General features: G+C 41.3%; 1 protein-coding gene across 2 annotated transcripts; it reads right to left on the reverse strand.

Annotated features, from left to right (window-relative positions):
- Positions 1–1211: 1211 nt before the first annotated feature.
- On the reverse strand, positions 1212–4783 carry TAF15 (TBP-associated factor 15). 2 transcript variants are annotated; one of them, XM_048673930.2, is made up of 8 exons: positions 4590–4783; positions 3652–3768; positions 3194–3531; positions 2898–3098; positions 2259–2342; positions 1928–2009; positions 1729–1852; positions 1212–1558 (listed from the first exon to the last, which is right to left on the reverse strand). In XM_048673930.2, the coding sequence occupies exons 2-8, from the start codon at positions 3766–3768 to the stop codon at positions 1329–1331; spliced, it is 1176 nt and encodes a 391-aa protein (XP_048529887.1). In that variant the 5' UTR covers positions 4590–4783; the 3' UTR covers positions 1212–1328. The 2 variants fall into 2 exon arrangements, with proteins under 2 accessions (XP_048529887.1, XP_048529886.1); XM_048673929.2 differs by having other exon boundaries at positions 1726–1852; positions 4590–4782.
- Positions 4784–18268: the final 13485 nt, after the last annotated feature.

Consider the following 18268-nt stretch of genomic DNA (forward strand, 5'->3'; position numbering starts at 1 on the left):
CGCTAGGGTTTCTTATCGCCACGCGAAACTGAGAATAACTTTATAGATAAGGAATAGAACAACCCAACATTGAGCTTAAAAGCCAGTTTGGGACTGCTCCATCCTTCGAAAACCACCTCCACTCCACCAAATTCACTTTGAAGCAGATCTACCCAGGAGTTGCAACTGCACCAAAGAGCAGTGGATTATGTTTGGCTTGCAGCTAGCTCCAGCTTCAAAGAATGAAAAGTTTGGCGGGAAATGACTAATTTTACGGAAAAACCGAAGAAGTGTCCACTTATTGGTGGAAATGTGGGGTAATCTTCCCCCAAGTCCATGAGGAACTTCAAACTAGACTTTTCGGAGCACTCCTTCAAGTGCTTCACGGAAAACATGAAGTTGACCTCATATTCGAGTTTTTGTATGGAGCATGATATCATGGGCTACCCCGTTTGGTTTGTGATTTTGAGAGCAGAGCAGACGGGTGTTCCTCCATGAAACCAAGGGACGAGTGGCAGGGCAGCAGGAGTCAACCACCTCCATCGTCGAGAGCATCCTCGATGCGACTGATCCTTTGCTGGAAGAAAGGCATCCGATCCATGCTCCTGCTTGCATGTTGGGAAATCTGGCAGGAACGCAACAACTACACGTTCAAAAACAAGATGCAGCAACGCAGATGATGAATCAAAGGACAGCAGCAGCAACGCTGGATCTTTCAAACAAAAAAAGAGCAGAGCAGGCCCTGATATTCCAGAAATTTTACCTACGCTGTTGATGCAAACGTATATCACCAGTACACGCTACAATTTGATAGCTGATGGAGTGCCCATCAATGCATTTATGGGGATGGAAAGATATTTCTTGTTTTTTACTGGTTCAGACAAATAACACAAATATCAATCAAATTGCCGATAATCATGATAATGATTTGTAAAGGACGCCTGCACCATGATGTCAAGCCATCAAATCAAATGTCAACTTGTATACGTATTAATGAGATGATAAATCAGAGAAATGCAAACATAGCAGACATGGCTGATGCCTTGGCTACAATCTATGGCTCGTCTTGCATCAGACACCGCAACAAGTCATGTACTATGCCTGGTTCGTCGAGTCTACTAAGATCCAGACAATGTCAGGTCTGGATGGTCATCGCTCGTCAATTCTGTTGTACCATATGATCTGACCACCCATTCTTCTGATCAGTTTCTTGGGAACCCAAAACCCAAATATAAATAATAATTAAGCATGTCTAATGGCAATGTGATACACCACAGCTCTCCAACAGCATAAGAAAAGATTCAGAAAACTGAAAAGTGGCGAGCAAACACGAGAAAACTCCTGACATATCATCTGTAGCGATCACGTTCACGCTCGGTGCCGCGCTCCCAGCTTCTCTCGCTGCCACGGTCTCTACCCCTGTCCCTCCCCCTTTCCTTCTCGCGGTCTCTGCTCCTGCTTCGGCTACGGCGCCGCTCTCTTCCATGAGAACCTCTGTCTCTGTTCCTGCTTTCCCTTTCATCGTAGTCGTCCCTGCCCCGATCTCTGCTCCTCTCTCGGCCTTCTCTCTCAGTGGAACCTACAGTAGCGAAATCACCAGTTCATGCACAGCACATGCAAAATGGAAAACTCTAGTCCCAGTATTACAGAATTTAAAGTGCTTCCATGACAAGAACTATGGAAGTAACACACGACTTAATCAAACGAGAATGCCTTAAAAGCGAAGAAAAAAAGAGCAGATATTACCACGGTGCTCGACTTCCCATCCAGCACGTCCAGACCCAGGAAGAGCTGGTGTACTCTCAGTTTGATGTGATTTAGCACGGAACTTCTTTTTGAGGTTACCAAATTCATCATACATTTCTCCATCATCCTACAAAAAGAAAATTTTGATATGGAAACCCAATATCATGACACAAATACAATAATGCAAAAGAAAGCATCCTACCTCCTCAGCTTCTTTCCGGCGCCTCCGTACTTCTTCTAGTTCTTCTTCATCAAGTTCCTTAAAGCCGCCACCCCGGCCACCTCTGCAAAGACAATAATTGATGAGAAAAGGTGTAAGACACAAATATGTACCCTCGATGTAAGTAATCAGATACAAAGCTGCTTAGCTTTGACCATAACATAGTGCACCCAGTTGTGGGTGGATCATAACACTGTAGACACTACTGCTACACTGGGCGTCAGATCGGTGAAGGATGCACGATGCGACTTAATCGAAATTGAATTCGCAACATGTTCAGTACAAATAATTTTTAACATGTAATATGTAGTACCTCACACCACCTTCATTGTGACCTGGCCTAGAGGTGTTACAGACATTACATTTGGTTCGCTTTGCCCAGTTTACATTGCCACACCTGAAACACACATAGAAAATAGGTTTCATATCAGATAGCAGCCTTATAGAACAGTACAAAACAATGTCCATCTATTACTCTCAAGAACTTTAATTGGCCAAAAGTAAGACTAGAAAGAGGGTATCCTCCTTGCGAGGTCTATACAATACTTGGATGACAATGGACAATAGCAATTACAATATGATGAAGCAAACTTAGCCTGTAACAAGGATAATAAAACATGTGATAACCATTCTAAAATCATTTGCCACCAAAACAGCCACCATTTTTTTTAAATAGTAAGATGGGTACTCCCAGTTTCACAAAATATAAGGCACATAAATGCTGTCCTAAGTCAAATGACCAAGTTCGTAGAAAAAATATCAAACATCTAAAATACCAAATCAACAGATGTCAATATTTCTTTTTCTATACCACAAAATTAGTCAAACTTTTTTTTTAAAACGACTCAGGACATTAATTTTGGGAAGGAGGGAGTACAAATGGAGGTGTAAAGACAAAGTAATAAAGAGGCATATCAAAGCAATGGAATAAAAAATATTTAGATGTCCTTACATCGTACATGGCCAATCATTAGGACCAAACAGCCCAGGGGGACCACCAACAGCAGCAGCAGCACGACTGCCTCTTGCATCATCACTACCACGACCTCTACCCCTACCACCACCACCACCACCAGATCCACTAACACCAGCAGGGCGAGAGGCTCCACAACGATTACAAACACCACGGAAGGCAAAGTTTACATTGCCACAGCTGAAAGAAGAAATCATATAAGAAAGGATAGACTGCATAGTAAAGACCAAACTAGTCAACAACAACAGAAAAGTTGCTCACCAATCGTAACAGACCTTGTATTTGGACACATCCAATCTCCATCTTGCTGCCAAGCTTTTGCTGGACCATCACCACGCCCTCTACCTCTGCCTGATCCGTTATCCAATTCATCTTGTCCAACAATCTCAGCATCGACGCTCACATTGGTGAAGTTATCAACTGTATCTTTGTTTTTTGACTCAGCTATGTGAACCTGGATGATGCTTCCATGGAAATCCTTATTATTGAACCATTCCACAGCAGCTGAAGCAGCATGGGGATCTTCAAATGTGACTGTTGCATCACCCTTTGGTTCATTTGTAACTTTGTCCCTGTATATCCAAATCTTTGGATGGCCAGTCCTTTTGTCCTTCTGTTGAGATATGACAAGAGGAAATGACAAATCTATCATGAAATGGAATTAACAAGGGTTTACAAGACCATTCAAGAACTTGCATGTGGTTGCAAAAATGTTACCTGGTAAGACCCATACCTTTAGCAACCCTATGGTGCCAAAATATTCAGCCAACATGGTCTCATCAGTTCCAGGAGGCAGATTGCATACATAAATAGAGCCATTTGGGGGTCCTCGTGACATATATCCAGCCATCTGTAACACAAAGGTCAGCTGTGGATGATCAGTGCAATTCCTCAAAGCATGTTTTTCGAAACAACATCACAAGCACAAAAGTGCAAATGCCAAAACTAGCAACAAGAATAACAGAGTAGGCCCGCGAGTAAAACAGGAAGAAGATAAGGAGGATAAGCCATGGATTAACATATCATAAGCTTGCAAAAAGGCTACGCGTAATGTTAAGTGACTGTTCAGCATGGTGAACTTAAGTGTCGAACAACCATCCATTATTGTTCAAATTCAGTTTGAGGGGGGCTGCTTTGCACACAACAGGTAAAAATGAAGGAATTCTTAGTTGCAAAAATTGACACATAACTTATTGATTTGTGATGTTACAGCATTTCAGCAGAAAACTTGCAGAGGATAGATACTCCATCACCATTTCAAGATGGATGCACATCAAGAGCTACCAATTTGACACGTCTACTTATCAGCGGTAAATGCAATGGCAATTGCAGATATTTAACCAGCCGTACAAAGGATGGGCCCAAAATACAGTTCAAAGTTAACAGCAATAGATCTCTTTTAGCGCAACATTTCAAACAACAAACAGCTGAAAAATTAGTCGGGCGTAAACAGCCAAAGACTGACACGGAGCATCAGAACGCCGTGACTACAACTGGATCACAGTCGAGGACCTCGATAAAAACTTGACCGGCGTCAGAAATCCAACGGGTAACACATGCGAGTGGCAAGCATAGGACGTAACTAGAACCCCATCGATGAGGCAGGAATCCCGTAAATTTCCTCGCCGCGCGACAAACAGCAGTGAGCGGGAGGGGGCGGCGGAGGTTTACCTAGTCCAGGATGAGCCGAGGCGGACAGCGCGTACCGAGAGTATGCGAGGAAGGCCGTGCGCCTCGTGCTCTGCCGACGCGAACACGGCGGCGGCCGCGTGGGTGAGGAGCCGCGGCGGCGCTAGGTTTGGGCGGATCTCGGCGCTCTCTGCGTGCTTGGGGATGACGTTTCGTGCGGGATGGGCAGACGCAATTAGGGAGAGAGCAGGGCAGGCTGAGATGCTGGGCTTCTGGGCTGTCAACGATTGTAAGTTGGGCTGTAAAGAAGTGGGCTAAATTCGGTTAGATCGGTTAATTGTTCCCCTGGATACCAGAAGACGAACTCGAGAAAAGAAAAAAAAAACTAAAGAATGGTCGTCACGGGAGAGCAATTAATTGAGGAGCCCTCCTTCAGGAACCTTCTAACGATCACTTGGGTGGACTGAGAGCGCGTCACTTGGCGCACTCTCAGCAGCCGCCGCCATGTGTCCCCTCTAAGCGCTCCCTTCATATTTTTATTTATTTTTCCGCATGAGTTTTCGGATTTTTAGATTTTTTGTCGGCTTTTCGGTTTTACACCGGTCTTTCTTAGTTTTTCGACAAAAAAATTGAAAAAGAATTGCTTGAAAGAATGCGTTTATTTTTTTTTCCTTCCGTAAGAGTCACGATTTTGCTTCCACGAGATGCATTGTGCCTCTCGAAAACAGAAAAAAAATATGTTTTCTTTTCTTCTCTTTTCGTGAGAGGCATAGTTTTAGTTTCGCAAGAGACCTGGTTTTGCTTTCGCGAGAGTCATAGTCGTGCCTCTCGAAAATGAAAAAAACATGTTTTCTCTTTTTTTTTCTTTTCTGAGAGGCGCGGTTTTGCTTCCTCGCCGTGCTTCTCGAAAACGGACAAAAATGTGCTTTATTTTTTTTTCTTTCGTGAGAGACACGGTTTTGCTTCCGTAAGAGGCACGATCGTGCCTCTCGGAAATGAAAAAAAATATGTGTTTTTCTTTCTTTCGTGAGAGGCATGATTTTGCTTCCGCGAGAGGCATGATTGTGCCTCTCGGAAAGGAAAAAAAATTGTGTTCTCAGTTTAGTTTTTTCATCTAGTTTTTTATCAAAAAATGTTCGTCAAAATCTATTAACATAGGATCTAGTTTGAAATATCTGGACACAAGGAATCAAACGCTAAAAACGGTTCGAGATTTGGACACATAGTTCAAGAGATAAAATATTTTGAATAAATGGATCTACGAAAAAAAACTCCTAGATTACGACAAGTGGTGTACATGCAATGCTTCATATGTCGCAACCTGGGAAGATAGGAATGATCTTTAGAAGGAATATTCCTCAATTAGTGATCTCGCAGTCATGGGTGCCCCTATTTGCCGCGGTATGCGCCGGGAGACGGATGCGCGCGCACCCCGCTCCCCCCCCCCCCCACGGCCCATTTGGGCCGGCCAATGAGCGGTGGCAGAGCGCCCCCAATTTTCTTCTTTTGTTTATTTCTTCTCTTTTTTTTAATTATTTGTGATTTCAAAAGTTCCAAAATTCACCAACAAATGTCCCTCGATTCAAATAATATTTATGAATTTAAAAAATATTCATGATTTCAAAAAATGTTCCTGAATTTGGATATTGATGAACATTTTTGTCAGATGAACAAAATTTTGAATTTGATGAACATCTTTTGAACTTGATGAAAAAATTCTCGATTCAAGAACATTTTTTTAAAAAACCGGATAGACTTTCATAAAAATGGATGAATATTTTTTGAATTTGATGAATATTTTTAAAAATTATGGTGAAACAATTTTGAATACGATGAACATTTTTCATTTTTTTGAACTTGATGAACATTTTCTCAATTCAACAACACTTTTTGAAAATAGGATAAACTTTTTGAAAAGTGTATGAGCATTTTTCAAAATTATGGTGAACAAATTTTGAATCCGTTATTTTTTAATTGCATGAACATTTTTTGAATTCAGTGAACAAAAAATGTTCACGATTTTAAAAAATTGTTTATGAAAACGAGAAAAAAAGGGAAATGAAGAGGAAGAAAAATCGGAAAAGAAAAGAAACTAGAACGATAAAAGAAATGAAGAGGCAAAAAGGAAAAAAAGGAAAATTGAAAAAGAAGAAAAAACCGAAAAAAAAAATCAGTTTGGGAAGGTTCAAATCGAACATGAACTACCCGGGCCGGGCCACGTATACGCAGCTGGGCATGGGGGACGAGGGGTACGCGTGCTGTCGCTTGGCGGCGACCTACACGCCGAAGCTATTTTTTAAAAATAATATATTTTTTAATTAATTTGTACAAATATTACGCCTATGTTTTTATTTTAAGAAATAAAAATATCAGCGTAATATTTATGCAAATTAATTAAAAAATGTATTATTTTAAAAAAAATTAGCCACGCCGAATAAGAGCTGCCAGTGGTCACCTTATATAAGGGAGGCCGATGGTGTATTATTTTTAAAAATAAAAATATCAGCGTAATATTTATGCAAATTAATTAAAAAATGTATTATTTTAAAAAAAATTAGCCACGCCGAATAAGAGCTGCCAGTGGTCACCTTATATAAGGGGCGAGGCGAAAGGTGATCCACGAGGAATTTTTCTCATGGTAATAAGTGTTTTGTTTATATTATAAAGATCATAGTACAAATTAGTACACACCAGAATGAAAAAACTGAAAAATATAGTAGAATGCTAGCATTTACATAAAGGAAGTCAAGCCAAGAAGAAAAAAGATACCAAGGCTAAAAAATCATTTGAACTTGACACCAACGCCCATCACTTGACTTTGGCGCCATCAAAGTAGTCATCAAAGGAAAAAAATGACGGATTACCTCCTCACTCGAACTCGACGCGGTTCCATCGTTGATATGCACCTTTGCGGACCTCCAAGATGGCTCATCAAAGATGAAAACCATTATCATTGAACAAATCAGACCGAGGCAACACCCCGAACACGTCATTGAACTCTAAATCTGGCACCCCGCATGACTAAGACGTTGGAGGAGAAAATCATACCTGCCATCCACGATCAACAAACCCAGCACACGATCCACCATCTTCCAAATATCGTCGATGTAGACCACAATCTGCATCCGCTCCTGGACTATCACCCAAGCTCCGTGTCGTTGCTGGAGCAAACGTCATCGCAACGGTGGAGCCTGAGGACATTGGTCCACCACGAGGATGCTGCTTTCTCCACACCACCCTTTCTTGAATAGTCTGGTTTCCAAATCCATCCCCAACCAGGACCGATCGTCTCATGGGGGAAGGGGCTGAAGAATCTTTATTCAGCGCCACCATCGCCGCTGCCGAAGCCAAGACGATGAACCATCTAAAAACCTAGACTACCATCTAAAAACCTAGACTATGAGGGCCTAAAGATGGTCCACGCGCGTGAATCCAACAACCCACTCACCACCGACCGAGGTCATCGACGAGAGGACCTGTCGGAGGAACGATGGCGGATTGACTCCCTAGCGGCTAGCACTAGGGAGATAGCTTTTCTTTCTTCGGTTGGAACAAAGAAACTTGTATCCACGAGGATATTTTTCAAAGTCCTTTCTCCACCCATTGCTTCACATATTTTTTTGACAGATATTCAAGGTCTCTAGAAGCCGGCTACTGCGGTTCCTAGAATGAAAATGAATAAGACCATTGGATCGCACCTCCGAATAACCTTGTGAAAATCAATGTCGACGCACTTGTGTCAAAGGAACGGAGATTTCAGTACAATGGGAGCAGTTTGCAGAGATGGAGATTGGAACTTCATTGGAGCCTCGACCATTTTTTTCTCTGGAATCTCGGACCGGCTACCCTTGAGGCTTTAGCTGTTAGAGAAGCCTTAACACTTACACAAGATCTATATGTCCAGCAAATTCATGTCGCCTCTGGACTGCAAGGTAGTGATTGATGACATACAACAAAGGGGTGCGACTAGTTAAGGGAATCTTACACAAGATGATAAACCATAGGGCTGCCTTCCCAATTTGTAATGTCGAATCTCACAATTGGGCGAAACATGATTTATCTTTAGGGGCTGGCCGCTATCTCTAATTCGAAATGTTAGACCTACGTAGTACTTCTACTTAACTTACGTAAATCCCTTCCCTACGAGTTAAACTGCCCCCTCCACCCTGAATTTTATGGTGGGCTTGTGCCCCAACTAATGATTAATATAAAACTGCCAAATCAGATCATATGTAAGGTGCGTAAGAAACATTACGTAGGTGTAGCTTTACTCTATCTGGTTAGGCCACCCCAATGATATTTCATTTGCTCTTGTAAATATTGTGATGACTTAATAAAGCTTCTGAGATTGTGTTAAAAATGAATGTTTTCTTTAATCTCAAAAAATATGAATGTTTTTTAGTGAAATTCATGAATGAACATTTTTACGAAACTTGTATCCTATATACCTAAGTGATTTATCCTCACTATCTTATTTATCTTGACATGCAGTCTATCCATATCATTAAGTAGGTCCACCATGTAATGGATGCTTTCGCGCTAACTCTTCATACGCATGCAGCCTGCCACAAAATAACCATTAACTATTTTTTGTGCGCACTCAAGGAGCAATGTCATTTTAGGTTTAATTTTTATTTGTATATTTGTATATGTCTTGACGTCTTCCAATCCACTTTAGACATTTAGCATGAATCTCGTGTTCAGCCATCTGGTTAGACAGCATGTGTTGTTAATGCGATCATCCGATTCCAGAAGCCCAAACTCGTTCTCATTCTCTTGCGCTTCCTGCCCATGTCTCTTTTGCTCCCCACGTGTCATGAAATTGTGCTAGGTGACCTCCAGTGTTTCAAGCAACCTCCCAATCCCAATTTGTTTATATTGTCTACAGAGAGGTAGCTCATCAAGTTATTTTATTGTTTAAGAATTCATTGTTCTCATGCAACATTATAATCTCAATTTGGTTTCATTGAAGACACCTAGGTAGCTAATTAGGCAATTTTTACCGAACTAGACTTTACCTAATGAGAAAGCATGCATGGTTATGCACCAAACAAGGTAAACAAAAGAAAAATAGAGTTGCATGTGTATGTTTTGGTGAGAAGCATGATTTACTCAACACTGGAGTTGATGTTTTATAAATGTCCTTCTTTTTCATATAGAAAATCAAGATATGAGTAAGCTCACGTTTTAGTTTTCTACTAGCAAGAGGCCCATGCGTTGCATGGAACATCAAGATGCATTTATACGAGCTGTTTATCTCGTGGGAGACGAAGATGTACGAGGGAAGTCTTTATCTGCAAATGTGAAGAATGGTGCGGATATCTTTTTGCAAAATTGTCATAGTTTGCTTTCTATTCGTCAGATATAGATCGGATGGTCTATATTGCAGGATGACAGGCATACCATCATCACCAAGTCGGTTTTTTATAAGAGTAGAGATATGCGAGCTATGTTTTGTATGAATGCACATCTATAGTGGCTATCGGTTAGTTTTAGCTAAGATTTTTTTCTTTTGGTGGAAAGTTTTAGCTAAGTGTTGAGATGTCTGACTCTACTGTCTCTACTCAATGTTGTTTTACCTCATATCGCTTCGCTCATATATTGTGAAGGTAATAAAATAACAAAAAAATCAATTTTTCTTTTGGCCTTTTCATCAAATTTTCTTTAGACCCTTACTCTAAACAATATTTCTTTCAAACAAAATTGTTTATTACCAAATTATACTATGTTTCATAAACTCTCTCATCTTTTTTATACATCAAATTATTTGTTAACATTTCCCGCGACAACGAGGGGGTATCATCTAGTTCCTCATGTACGTGTGTATTTCCCGCCGCAGTATTAGTCAGTGTGTACGTCTCATGTGTATGTGCGTGAAATTTTGGAGGAAAGCTCAACTATTGCATTGCACCAAGTCTATAGACGGTCTCTCAACTCTTAACTCTCAAGTCTCAGCTCATAAAACCGGATGTATCTGGTCCATCGTATTCTTTGTATGTGCCCTGCTTTTGACTAAAACTTGAAACGGTTGCAAATTTTTGACCACGTGCTGCCTCCAGCGCCGGCGTTCACCTCATTTTCTTCTCCCTCTTGGACGCCCAGCGTAAAAGATTCGGACGCCGAGAGTCCTCGTGGATCCACGGACTCGGCCTATAGCCGTGTGTACGAGCAGTTCTTGAGATGCGCAATGAGTGAGGAAGAGGACAAGCCGAGCCTTCCGGAGAAGGCCAGCACCGGCGGCGGCGTACTGTCGACATGCCTCCACGGGACGACACGTCCCTCCCCCGCTTTCATATCCCATCCAAAGGCGCGCATACGTGTTCATCAGTTCATGTGCGGTAATGCGCTCTGATGGCCACCTTTACCTATCTATCTCCTCTGCGATTCTCCCTGCCTCGTGGACTAATTTACTACACACGTACGCACGCGCGTCACAAAGCACCTCTTACCCTTTTGTACCACAGGAGAAGGATACCAGTTAACTCGCCTCTGCCTCACGTCGTGGTGCAATTATTTAACTGCTGCTAACATCCGTGTTTGCTTTGCATCAGACGTCATACATGAGAGGAGAACGACGGTTTGAATTGGTTCTCTCACGAGTGGGAGTGGCTTCTTTTTCTGACCCGTCCCACTACACACTACCGGTACGATGATGCTATCCGGGATTAATCGGTACCAAGTTGAAACTTGAAAGAGATAAGAGCGAAAAATAAACGATTCATTTCCATAATAGTGTCTAAATGATTGCTTAATTCCTTTCGCTCCCGCGAGAATCAAAACATGTTGATGTCGGAAGGCACAGACAGAGTATCCGATCAACCTTCTAAAATTGTACTCCAAAACTGTTGAGAAATATTGAATAATGTGCAAAAATCATGTCTGCTGGGATTTGATCCCATCCCAAGACATGTGACTTGCAACTACGACAGCCTAACCAATGCAGCAGGCAGAGTTTTTGTTTTAAGTGGTTACGTGAACTATATGTCCTAAATTGTAATCGTGTGTTATTAATAAATTAAATTTCAAATTAAATGAACACTTTTATATACCACATAAGTATTTTATTAAAATCATGAAAATTTTAAACTGATATTAGAATTTATTGAAATATATAAAAATATGAAATTACTTTGATATTTTTGTTGAATACGCAAATTATTACGTGTTGTAATTTATAATCTAATTATATGGATATTTTTTAAAAAAATACGTGAAAATTTTATAATGTAATTATATATATATATTATTTATAACATAATATTACAATTTACATATACTTTATAAATTTCTAGAAAATATAACGCTGCTGGGTGGGGTGGTACCCACGTGCACCAGCTGATGACTACATGTCTTTTTTTTGCAGCTGATGACTACATGTCGCTGGTTTGAATCCCAGCCAACTATTTTTACATTATATAATATATGTTTCTTAATGCATGAACTCTTTTATATACTACATGAATATTATTTTCAAACTATGAACATTTTTAAACTTAAATAAGCATTTATTGAGATACACATACAAATAAATTTTTTCTTAAAGCATGAACACATTTATATAATATATTAATATTTTGTTAATACTGTGATTTTTTAAAATGCTAGAAGGATTTATTGAATATATATTTCTATAATATATGCACATTATTACATGAATAGTTTGTAATTTATAATTTAATTATACGAATAAATGTGTAAATTAACACATGATTATTGTTATAATGCAAATTATTATATTTACCTGTATACAAATTTTAATACACAATTATAATTTACATATAGTCTATACATTTCTAACAAAAATAGTGCAAACCGTGCAGCCCACTTAAGCTTTAAAGAATATATAAAATATGTATCTATATGGGACATAAAACTATCCTGGATCAGGTGGTTAACCTCAAGTGTGCACAATTTTTTCTATTACTATATGATGCCCCGCGCGTTGATGCGGGAACCTTGGTAAAACATATGTATAAATAGATGCTAAAAAAACTAAAACTATTGCAAAAAAAAAGCTCTCATGATGTATTTTGAAAACAATAAAGTATATGAAGCATGTGAAAAAAATGTTGTATAAAAAGAAGAATTTATTGGATTGAAGACAAACGTGGTGCCATTTTTAACCAAAAAAGTGTAACATGATCTACATATATTTGTTCCAAGCGTACAACGTACAAATATATATAGGTCATGCTAAAAATGTGTAACATGACCGTCTATGCCAGCAAAAAAAATAAGTGGAGCAAATTAACATGCATGATTGTTGAGGTGGCATGGTTGCATGAATAGACGAGTGCATAAATTATAACTGATGACTACATGTATGATTGATGGTGTGACATAGTTGCATGAAAAGGACAAAATAGGTAGTGGGTTGCCACTATTTAGGAATAGAAGATTTATGGGTCACGGGGGCTTTTTTGTGAGAAGAAAAAATTTGAGGTTTTTTTTCGTAAAATAACAGGTCACACGCTGCCTCCCTCGTTTGGTAACTGACAGCGGGACCCACGCCAAGCTGGCACGCCTAGTTAGCACAATGTTCATAAAAAACGTGATTTGCACCGTATATGCACGCCAAAGCCAAGTTGTGGCACCAGTTTAATGTATGTCGCAAGTTTTAGCACTAAACTGAATTTTTACGCTTAGTTTTAACACCAGTGGTGTAGTTGACTCTATAAATATTGATATTTTCCCATAAAGTTAGTCAAATTTCATAAAATTTGACTTCAAACAAAACTTATATGCAAAGTAAAAAAAGTGAGGGAGTATGACTAGTATCTAAATCTTTCATAGTCGACTCTATGTACTCTCATACGCTTGGAGATTTTAGCGGACAATAATAATAAAATTGAAGATTTTCGTGAACAATAATAATAAAATTTGGCGGTCAAAATATCTTTAATATTCAAGATTTTCATGGGACAATTACTAAAGACAACCTTGCCCGCTGTAAATGGTAAGAAACTAAACAATGTAACTTTTGTAGACAATCAAACACCTCTTCTTCTAATGTAAGTTTGTGCTTATGTGACCAGTCATTCAAATAGGGTCCAAATTATATCTGCCAATAACTGTTATTATTATATATTGTCAATGGCTTGACAGATCCCAAATAGGTTTAGTATGCCAATAAGAATGGGGGTGTCTACCTCATTAATGGCAAAACTCCTTCATTGCAGATTATTTTCAGTTATATGCACTAGCTTCATGTTGTTGGTGTCTTACCCTTGAACCCTAGCTAGCCCTAGCGCTCTCTCTTTCTCTGTAGCACTGTCTTCTCTCTCTGCTATGCTTTGAATGACGCAAGGAAGAAGAAGAAAGGAGGAGGAAGGACACAGGAGACACGGTGGGTTTTCCGGCGCATGAACGACGCCACAACAACGGCCTTTTCCCAAGCAACAGACTCGACACCACACCCATTACAACGAGCTCCACAAGGGTCTTATACCCAAGGCCAGCAGTGGGCACGACCCACGCTCCCACCCAGTCCACGCGCTTGATTCGGCCCGCTCTGGGCATTCCCACAACACGCACGCACATGCGGGGATCGCGCCGAGCCCGCAACGGATTAGTGCTAATCACCCGTCCAGCTTGCCAACGACTTGGACCTGGTCTGGTGCCTCGGTGCACACGCGCGTGTCCGCACCCCTGCTCTTCCTACGCATGCACACATGCAGCCCATACCTGCCCCGTACACTGGTCGGACACAGGTTAGACTATGAACTAGTCGAACCATGGCCAGACAATGGCAAAACATTGGCCAGACACACACACACACACCACGCACCCGATGCGCCCCGCGCGCACACACACACACCCGACGCAGTTGCCATGGCTTATTGCCAACACACTCCCCCTAAGCCACGACCTAGGGGAGCCCGCCGTCCTCGACACACGTGTCTGCGAGGAGAGCCTTGATAACCCACAAGTATAGGGGATCGCAATAGTCTTCGAGGGTATAGTATTCAACCCAAATTTATTGATTCGACACAAGGGGAGCCAAAGAATATTCTCAAGTATTAGCAGCTGAGTTGTCAATTCAACCACACCTGGAAACTTAATATCTGCAGAAAGTGTTTAGTAGCAAAGTAATATGATAGTAGTGGTAATGGTAGCAAAAAGTAACGGTAGCAAAAGTAATGTTTTTGGTATTTTGTAGTGATGATAGCAATAGCAACGGAAAAGTAGATAAGCGAAGAACAATATATGGAAAGCTCGTAGGCAATGGATCAGTGATGGAGAATTATGTCGGACGCGGTTCATCATGTAACAGTCATAACCTAGGGTGACACAGAACTAGCTCCAATTCATCAATGTAATGTAGGCATGTATTCCGAATATAGTCATACGTGCTTATGGAAAAGAACTTACATGACATCTTTTGTCCTACCCTCCCGTGGCAGCGGGGTCCTAGCGGAAACTAAGGGATATTAAGGCCTCCTTTTAATAGAGTACCGGACCAAAGCATTAACACATAGTGAATACATGAACTCCTCAAACTACGGTCATCACCGGTAAGTATCCCGATTATTGTCACTTCGGGGTTAACGGATCATAACACATAATAGGTGACTATAGACTTGCAAGATAGGATCAAGAACTCTCATATATTGATGAAAACATAATAGGTTCAGATCTGAAATCATGGCACTCGGGCCCTAGTGACAAGCATTAAGCATAACAAAGTCATAGCAATATCAATCTTAGAACATAGTGGATACTAGGGATCAAACCCTAACAAAACTAACTCGATTACATGATAAATCTCATCCAACCCATCACCGTCCAACAAGCCTACGATGGAATTACTCACGCACGGCGGTGAGCATCATGAAATTGGTGATGGAGGATGGTTGATGATGACGATGGCGACGGATTCCCCTCTCCGGAGCCCCGAACGGACTCCAGATCAGCCCTCCCGAGAGGTTTTAGGGCTTGGCGGCGGCTCCGTATCGTAAAATGTGATGAATCCTTCTCTCTGATATTTTTCTCCCCGAAAGCAAATATATAGAGTTGAAGTTGAGGTCGGAGGAGCTCTAGGGGGGCCCACGAGGTAGGGGGCGCGCCCCCACCCTCGTGGACAGGTGGTGGGCCCCTGGTCTTCATATTTTGCAAGGATTTTTTATTATTTCCGAATAGATGTTCCGTGAAGTTTCAGGTCATTCCGAGAACTTTTGTTTCTGCACATAAATAACACCATGGCAATTCTGCTGAAAACAGCGTCAGTCCGGGTTAGTTCCATTCAAATCATGCAAGTTAGAGTCCAAAACAAGGGCAAAAGTGTTTGGAAAAGTAGATACGACGGAGACGTATCAACTCCCCCAAGCTTAAACATTTGCTTGTCCTCAAGCAATTCAGTTGATAAACTGAAAGTGATAAAGAAAAACTTTTACAAACTCGGTTTGCTCTTGTTGTTGTAAATATGTAAAGCCAGCATTCAAGTTTTCAGCAAAGATTATGACTGACCACATTCACAATAACGCTTAGGTTTCAAGTTTACTCATATCAATGGCATAATCAACTAGCGAGCAATAATAATAAATCTCGGATGACAACACTTTCTCAAAACAATCATAATATGATATAACAAGATGGTATCTCGCTAGCCCTTTCTGAGACCGCAAAACATAAATGCAGAGCACCTTTAAAGATCAAGGACTGACTAGACATTGTAATTCATGGTAAAAGAGATCAAGTCAAGTCATACTCAATGTAAACTAATAGTAATGAATGCAAATGACAGCGGTGCTCTCCAACTGGTGCTTTTTAATAAGAGGGTGATGACTCAACATAAAAGTAAATAGATAGGTGAAGGAAATATGCCCTAGAGGCAATAATAAAGTTATTATTTATTTCCTTATATCATGATAAATGTTTATTATTCATGCTAGAATTGTATTAACCGGAAACATAATACATGTGTGAATACATAGACAAACAAAGTGTCACTAGTATGCCTCTACTTGACTAGCTCGTTGATCAAAGATGGTTATGTTTCCTAACCATAGACACGAATTGTCATTTGATTAACAGGATCACATCATTAGGAGAATGTATGTGATTGACTTGACCCATTCTGTTAGCTTAGCACTTGATTGTTTAGTTTGTTGATATTGCTTTCTTCATGACTTATACATGTTCCTATGACTATGAGATTATGCAACTCCCGTTTACCGGAGGAACACTTTGTGTGCTACCAAATGTCACAACGTAACTGGGTGATTATAAAGGTGCTCTACAGGTGTCTCCGAAGGTACTTGTTGGGTTGACGTATTTCGAGATTAGGATTTGTCACTCCGATTGTCGGAGAGGTATCTCTGGGCCCACTCGGTAATGCACATCACTTAAGCCTTGCAAGCATTGCAACTAATGAGTTAGTTGTGGGTTGATGTATTACGGAACGAGTAAAGAGACCTGCCAGTAACAAGATTGAACTAGGTATTGAGATACCGACGATCGAATCTAGGGCAAGTAACATATCGATGACAAAGGGAACAACGTATGTTGTTATGCGGTTTGACCGATAAAGATCTTCGTTGAATATGTAGGAGCCAATATGAGCATCCAGGTTCCACTATTGGTTATTGATCGGAGACGTGTCTCGGTCATGTCTACATAGTTCTCGAACCCGTAGGGTCCGCACGCTTAAAGTTCGATGATGGTTATATTATGAGTTTATGTATTTTGATGTACCGAAGGAGTTCGGAGTCCCGGATGAGATCGGGGACATGACGAGGAGTCTCGAAATGGTCGAGACGTAAAGATCGATATATTGGACGACTATATTCGGACATCGGAAAGGTTCCGAGTGATTCAGGTATTTTCGGGAGTACCGGGGAGTTACGGGAATTCGTATTGGGCCTTAATGGGCCATACGGGAAAGGAGAGAAATGCCTCAAAGAGTGGCCGCACCCCTCCCCATGGGCTGGTCCAAATTGGACTAGGGAGGGGGGCGCCCCCTTCCTTCCTTCTCCTTTTCCCTTCCCTTTCCTTCCCTCCTACTCCTACTACTTGGAAGGGCTCCTAGTTCTACTAGGAAAGGGGGAATCCTACTCCCGGTGGGAGTAGGACTCCCCTAGGGCGCGCCATAGAGAGGGCCAGCCCTCCCCCTCCTGCACTCCTTTATATACGGGGGCAGGGGGCACCCCAAAGACACAACAATTGATTTCTTAGCCGTGTGCGGTGCCCCCCTCCATCATAATCCACCTCGATCATATCGTAGCGGTGCTTATGCGAAGCCCTGCGTCGGTAGAACATCATCATTGTCACCACGCCGTCGTGCTGACGAAACTCTCCCTCAACACTCGGCTGGATCAGAGTTCGAGGGATGTCATCGAGTTGAACGTGTGCAGAACTCGGAGGTGCCGTGCGTTCAGTACTTGATCGGTCGGATCGTGAAGATGTACGACTACATCAACCGCGTTGTGCTAACGCTTCCGCTTTCGGTCTACGAGGGTACGTGGACACACTCTCCCCTCTCGTTGCTATGCATCACCATGATCTTGAGTGTGCGTAGGAATGTTTTTGAAATTACTACGTTCCCCAACAGTGGCATTCGAGCCTGGTTTTATGCGTAGATGTCATATTCACGAGTAGAACACAAGTGAGTTGTGAGCGATATAAGTCATACTGCTTACCAGCATGTCATACTTTGGTTCGGCGGTATTGTTGGATGAAGCGGCCTGGACCGACATTACGCGTACGCTTACGCGAGACTGGTT

The sequence above is a fragment of the Triticum urartu genome, chromosome 5A (assembly GCF_056163025.1).
Source record: "Triticum urartu cultivar PI428250 chromosome 5A, HENAU_Tu73, whole genome shotgun sequence".
Lineage (NCBI taxonomy): Eukaryota > Viridiplantae > Streptophyta > Magnoliopsida > Poales > Poaceae > Triticum > Triticum urartu.

Bases quoted from the DNA above. Each gene is read 5' to 3' on its own strand.
- TAF15 (XM_048673929.2), bottom strand. From the start codon at position 3,768: ATGGCTGGATATATGTCACGAGGACCCCCAAATGGCTCTATTTATGTA. The intron at 3,099-3,193 runs GTCTGTTACGAT...TTCTTCTTTCAG, and splicing joins TGGATGTGTCCAAATACAAG to CTGTGGCAATGTAAACTTTG. The intron at 1,853-1,927 runs GTAGGATGCTTT...TTCTTTTTGTAG, and splicing joins GCCGGAAAGAAGCTGAGGAG to GATGATGGAGAAATGTATGA.